Raw genomic sequence first — 7,327 nt, forward strand, 5'->3', positions numbered from 1 at the left:
GTGGCCGTAACACAGGCTTTAATGCGCCGCAGACGCGTGCCGTGATGCGCAGATCAGCTCTAGTCTCTAACGTCACTGAATCTGATGTTAAAAATGAACCATCCATTCATCATATCATCATGCAAAACTAAGAATTAGAATCATTGTAATGTGACGATCAAATATAGGTGTGGGTGGATAATTTGAAGCAGCGGACTTGGGTGAAGTTTGAGCTCATCCGCGCATCTCTACACTACACTGACCTGGGGCGCCAGTATCAAACAATGGAGCGCGCTCTGCTGGACAAACTAAGTAATTACACCATTCAGAAGCATTTAATGTGCGTTATGTTCTGTAAAAAATTTTTAATATTGGCGGCATATTCGCTGATACTGATATATCTGCAACAGGCTCATATCGGCCGATAATATCGGCAAAACGATATATCGGTCGGGCTCTACTTTGCTTAGAACTATTTTCATTAGTGGAATGTAGTAATAACAGTCAATAATGTCTCTAAAATGTAAGTCAGTAAATATTATCTACTTGCAACTACTGTTGTATAAAATCATTGTCACATATGCAATCGTGCTAATAGTCGGGAAAACATCACTCTTGGTTGTGTGATGTTGCTTACCTATATCATATGTCTGTCCAACTAGGTGACAATGTAGCGTTAAATCACCATTCAACTGACTCAAGCCACCACCGCACTGCCGTCTATTGAACTGCAGAAAGATACTAACTTTTCAATCTCTTGCGTTACTGACTGTACTGACAAACTATGCTGACACCGTGTCCGCGCCGCAACAGGATGTGACAAAGCGACTGTTGAAAATCATTTGAACTTTGAGTCAGCATGTCATAAATAGAACGAGGCATCAGTTTACTGCATCCAGCTTAGAACTATTTTCATTAGTGGAATGTAGTAATAACAGTCAATAATGTCTCTAAAATGTAAGTCAGTAAATATTATCTACTTGCAACTACTGTTGTATAAAATCATTGTCACATATGCAATCGTGCTAATAGTCGGGAAAACATCACTCTTGGTTGTGTGATGTTGCTTACCTATATCATATATTATATAGAATATTTATATATTTTTTTCTACCGCAGTATGTTTATTCATGTTTGTTTCTTTGTGTGTGCTGTTGCTCTTATTAGTTTTATCTTATCAATTTCTCTGCGAGTCGTGACCTTGATACTGTCAATACATTATCCGTTATCGGTCACTGTTTACACTGAAAGTAATAAAATCAGAATCATTGTCGCCAAAGTTTCGGTGCTGCCCTAGTTATTGTTTGTTATTGATGTATTAATCATGTTACTTGTCCATTTGGGCAAGTAAAATTCTCTTTCACTTGCCCCTGTTTAGCATTGAGATCAATATCATCTAAGGGCATCTAGGAGCAGTGGAAGTGTTTTTTTTTTTTGGAAGTTTGCTTTTATTTGACTAGATTGCTGAACAGTGTTTGCTTTTATTTTTGCATATTCATGCTCTTGTGGTGGAAGGGTAAGGCACAGAAATAAAGTGAAGCTTTTACGCTTTGGGTGTTTGAGGGACAAGCTGTAATTTGTGGTGCGATGGGTAGTGCCTGGAGTTCAACAACCTGTGGTGAGTGAAGCATCTAAGGGAGCGTCTGGTGGTTCAGTCTAATCAGTACCTGGAAAGTGAAGAGACGGGGGCATCAGTACTCGAGTAGAGTCAATGATAGCCTTCCTGAAACGTTGGTGATGAGTTTTGCTGATTTTCTTCATCTCGCTTGCCCACTTGACTTTTTCCGTAATATTACTCAGTGCAACAGACATTGACAAATCATCTCTTTTTTGATTCACCACAAAATTAATATTACTTTAATGCAAAAAATATTAATGTTCCTAAAAAATATATTTTTATTTAGGCATTTTTTTCTTTTGATTTTGCAGTAAAATATGGCCTGCAAAAAAAATCTCATTATTGTAATTCAGCATAAATTAAATCAGCACAAATAATTGTATATCAATAAAATTCAGTAAAACAAATATTACCATGACGTACAGATACATGCCATTTAATTTTCTCCCCTTTTTCCCCATTCAGGGCTCGCAAAATTTCAAAATCCCTGCTAGCCCTTTGGGCAGGCAACTAGCCCGAATAAAAGATATTGTATTTTTTCTTCAAATAACAAGTCAAGAGAGTAGGAGTGCAACGGATCCCAAATCTCACGGTTCGGATTATATTACATTATCATATCACATTTTGAGTCACAGATCGGATCATTTTTCAGATGAGCAAAAAAAATATGGTTCTTTACTATTTAAGTAACACTTATTATTTTAAGAACAATTTACTACTTCGATACCACAGCAAAAACTAGTAGCATATACGGATGTAACGATTCACTCAACTCACGATGTGATATGATTCACGATACTGATTTCACAATCACAATTTCTTTTTGAACAAAATGCGATTTAAGACAGATATTAAAAAAGGTGTCCTTTTGTTATTTCTCAGACCAAAAGGCTGCACATTACTTTGTGAAATTGAAAATGTCAAACAATATACTAACTTGAAATTTTAAAACAAATCCCAAATCAAATAAATAATACAAATAAAATAAATTTCTCCATGCAAGTAAACTAAGTTTTTGCCTGTGTATTTTAATCACGATCCAAACAAAGATGCTGCATACATGTTATTTAGATTGTACAATTTTGAAACAAAAACAAAATCGTCTGACTTTAGCTATGTGATACTACATAAAAAAATCTGATCGAAACAAAAATAGCAGATGGGCTGAATGAGACGCAAATGTCACTCTCTGACAGCAGGTGGCGCTTAAACAGCAGGTATTTATAGGCTGCTGCCCCTTTAAGACCGAATGCACGGATCCAATATAAGGATCCAATATAATGATGCACGTGCGATTTCTTTCTCCACTATTTACGTTCATTTACATGAAAATACTTGCAGAGATAGTTATTTTGAGATAATTGTGCGTGTATGTGTCCGTTCAAGCAAAAGAGGAATCAATTCTGTGTTCGTGCTCTGCCTGAAACGCCGCTCTGTATGTGCACTCGAGCACCGAACTGAATTCTTCATGCGCATGAATGGTTTAAAACGCTTGAATGTTTAAATTGGTAAGACTTAGAAACACGTGTAAATGATAAACTATGATCCGTTTCACCCCTACAAGCGAGTGAACAACGCGAATCAAGGAAGGGATCTTATATCACTATACAAGATAGCCCGTCGGGCAGGGCAGTGATACATTTTGGTAGCCCGACTGTAAAACACAATAGCCCCGGGACGTCGGGCTAGCGATTTTGCGAGCCCTGCCATTACAGTAATTTCATTACCACAAAATTAATGTTGTTTTTAATGCAAAAAAGTGTTTTAAAAATATACTTAAATTTAAGCAAAATATTATTTTGTATTTTGTATTTTGTATTTTTTTATTTGTGGTAAAATATGACCTGGACACATTTGTAATATTTTTTTCCAAATGGCTCTTTGTTGATGTAAAGCATCCCGTGAGAGGTTTGGCATCCCGAGAGAGTTTTGGTTTTTATATGTACTATTTTACACACTGTACCAGGGGTAGGCACGTTCGGTCCTAGAGAGCCGCAGGTCCTGCAGAGTTCAGCTCCAACCCTAATCAAACACACCTGAACAAGCTAATCAATGTCTTAAGGATTACTAAGGCTATAGGCAGGTGAGTTTTGTTTTCAGGGTTGGAGCTGAACTCTGCAGGACTGCGGCTCTCTAGGACCGAACTTGCCTACCCCTGCACTATACCAACAAAAGCAATGTATCGCAGGGAAGTGTTTTTTAGTATTTATATCTTATGTAGTCAAATCAGTTCACTTTGGAAATACTGTCGTCATGTGTTTTCCTTTTCTCTCTCCTGCCAGTTGGTTAGTATCGGCTCTTCGTACAACTACGGAAATGAGGATCAAGCAGAGTTCCTCTGCGTGGTCTCCAAGGAGCTGCACAATCAGTCATACGGCACAAACAGCGAGCCCAGTGAAAAGGCCAAGGTGAGGCTGACAGAACCCTTCCCTCGTGCACAGACAGAAATAGTCACTTGCGCACATATCGTAAGGAAATATCCCACAGCTCTGCTCTTCAGGTGGTCACATGGCATAACAGTACTCAAAGAGTTGATTAACCAGATCAAATGTGTTCATGCCTGAGTGTTTTGTTTCCCTGCATGCCGTGCACACTGAGGAAGTGGAAATAGTTTTTTTTTTCTTCAGTATTTTTTGGTGAGGCATCATTTACATATCACTTAAGCTGATAATTAGGTCTTTGCTGAATGCTGAAGGCAGTGGCGCTCCCTCCCTCCCTCTCTGAATCTCTGTTACTAATACTCAGTTTGATGCATGTTGTCTGCCTGTACTCGTGCCTATTAGAAAGCCCTAGAATTATATCCTCAGCTCATCTAGTCTGCTTTCCGATCCCAGATAATGATGGAAAACCTGCTCAATATTTAATGCTTCCCCATCAGATGCTGCAGCCAGAAGTTTCCTTCTGAATATCTTCTTCTGTGTCTTCATTCGGCTCTGTTTCAGTAGTTTTTTGACAGCGTCAACAGGGGTCATGTAAAGTAATAAACGGGAGGATATCACCAAGGCATTGTTGTACGCTTCCTGTGAGGTCCACACAATCGCTTGTACAAATAAGCAAAGGCCCCACTTTAGGGCTGGGTGATTATAGGGACAATTTTTCAGATTTTTAAAGATGTTTAGTTATTCTTCTTGATATTTATTTATTTATTTGCTCTGCAATGCCTTAATGTTATTTTTGTTTCAACCAAACTGCCATTAGTCAAGTAGATTTAAAATGTTTACAGCAAGAAGTAAAACACAGTAGCAAAACAATCAAGGCTTTTTACAACATAGAGATTTAATTTAATTCAATATATATTAAGAAATATTTTAAAATGTTATTTTAGTTATACTCATTTGTTTAACTTGATCTACTAAAATAACTAAGACTAAAACAGAAATAAAAATGAATAAAAACTATATAGACATTAAAAAACTAATAAATGATTAAACCTTTAACTTATCTTAAAATGAAAACAAAAAAAATATAATAACTAATTAAAAATATTAATCAAACTTATAACAGTATCTCGACAATAAACGGATTTTAAATATTTTGTATACATTTTATACTGTATTTTATTTATTTTTTTATTTACATTAATATTTAAATGAATGCTTTTTTAGATTTATTATGAGTATATATTTTTTAAACAATGCATTGTGATATACAGCCATATATTTACACATTTTAAAGTGTTTTCAGAAATTATATGTAAAATACTATGGAGGTGGTTCTGTGAACATTTGAGTCAATTCAGTGTTGAACTGATTCACAGAAATGAACCGAACTTCAATTCTGTCCCTTTTTTTTTGTGTGATGAATTTTAAATAATATATGGAATATTTTATGTCTTTCCCTGTTTTTAGACATGCTCCCTTTAGCATCCAACCCGTCCATTATCAGTTGTTCCTCTCTTGCAGATTCTTCAAGAACAAGGCTCTCGAATGTGAAACAACTGTGTTTTATATCCTCCCGTCCTGCAATTAGGGGCAAAACAACATGCAGAGAGACAGAAAATTGTCAAGCGGAATGACAACCTATTTGGAATGGATGTTCTATTTTGTTTTAGATTAATTGACACTTGTTTGTGCCTGCACAGTTATACTGGACTGTTGTTTCTTGACATCGGCGGATCTATCTGAATAGATTTGTTTGAAAGTTAATGATATGCATGTCATTAGTAATCTGAGCAAAAAGGGCCTCAATCACGCCTGGTCCAATCATGTTTACTCAGGGTCTCGTATCGACTTTCACAAAATATGTTTATCATGTCATTTGTGGTCCAATGAGAAATTGTGTCAAAAAGAAAAAACACACAAAAAAAAAACTTAAAACTGTATATTATGCCAGAAAGTTGAACCTCATTTAAAATTATAATTAAGAGCGTGGAGTAAAAAAAAAAAAAAGTATTTTTTTGATTGAGATTACATTATTAAGGTGGCTTATATATAACATTGATTGGTAAGGGACGGTGGATTTTTATAGCAAAGATTTTTGTTTTAGCGTGTTTGTAAGAACAGATGAGATTATGATTTTATTTGTATTATTTTGTTTGACTTGCATAGTGCTAGTTTTTATACCAGGAGGGTGATGGAACATCCGTAACAGTTTGCCTCAAAGTTTCCTCACGTTTTGTGAGGTTTTACTGTCTCTGCCTTGAGTTGGTTTAAAACAGAACAGAACAAGTTTGTCTTCCATCCCCACATTCATTCCACTTGGATTTTGGATAAACTGGAACTATTTTTAACTTTTTGGGGGGGTGCAAAACACCTAACACTGTTGACAAATGAAACGCGTTGACTTTGAGACAGAGCTAGATTTGGTTTAATTGAAGAATTAAGGCAAAGCCACGAAGGCATAAATGATTTGTTTAGGCAATAGCGTTTAGAACAATGCTTTATTTACATGACAGCGACTGTTAATTAGTGGCGTTGTAGGGCTTATTTTGTTCACACTTTGGTAAGAGATGGAGACGGAATGGGTACTTCTAAAAAGAGTGACAAATTAACACCCACAGTTTAACACTGCAGTTTTTGATTTGCTTCGGCTCGACTTTTTTTTTTAAAGTTGATTCCAAATATACATAATCCTGTAGTTTATTTAAAAACATTTCGACAATGTTGCCTTTAATGAACCTACACAAGATCTGAATTTCATTTGGAATTGTGGTCAGGGAAATAACACATCACTTTGCAAGGCTACAAGCGTATCTATTTGACATCGTGTATATAGACTAAAGAGCATCATATTCAGTGCATGTTATTTTTCCTAATCCTCTCTCTCTCTCTCTCACACACACCACACACACACACAAAGGGCTTTTACTAGTGGAATACAAGCTATAATCTTTTGCAGAGATTCATCTGATCTCTTAATATTGCCTGATCGAGGCGAAGTTTACATGGCTAGTGTTTTATAAAGAATAATACTACACGTTTACTTACCTTGACTATGTGACACCACATTCTAGTTTGGTTTCAAGACCTGTATGTTTACATATCCTCTCAGTTACCTAGTTAGTTAACGTCAACCTTGTGTCTTAGCAGCTAGAGAGGAGGTTTGGATTCTTATCGGTGGAGTGTTAAGTTGCTTGCTCACTGAGTCAGTGTCTCGTGGTGAAACGTGCCTCTGTTATGGCCTCCGAGGCTCCACAGCGCATGGCGTCCAGACAGAGCACTGAAAACGCTCACCACTGACATCCAGGCCTGGAGAGTGATGGTCGCTGCAGCCCTTAAACTCTTTTTTTTT

The 7,327-nt window shown here is 36.5% G+C and overlaps 1 protein-coding gene across 1 annotated transcript in view; it reads left to right on the top strand.

The window, feature by feature from the left end:
• Nucleotides 1-6,843, top strand: part of LOC107741791 (BTB/POZ domain-containing protein KCTD5-like) — a 17,319-nt gene extending 10,476 nt beyond the window's left edge. The window contains exons 5-6 of the mRNA XM_016554575.1: nt 3,880-4,005; nt 5,500-6,843. Coding sequence (XP_016410061.1) covers nt 3,880-4,005; nt 5,500-5,529 — 156 coding nt within the window. The 3' untranslated portion in view covers nt 5,530-6,843. The remainder of the gene's footprint in view (nt 1-3,879; nt 4,006-5,499) is intronic.
• The last annotated feature ends 484 nt before the right edge of the window (nt 6,844-7,327 follow it).

The sequence above is a fragment of the Sinocyclocheilus rhinocerous genome, unplaced genomic scaffold (assembly GCF_001515625.1).
Source record: "Sinocyclocheilus rhinocerous isolate Xijiao unplaced genomic scaffold, SAMN03320098_v1.1 scaffold676, whole genome shotgun sequence".
NCBI lineage: Eukaryota > Metazoa > Chordata > Actinopteri > Cypriniformes > Cyprinidae > Sinocyclocheilus > Sinocyclocheilus rhinocerous.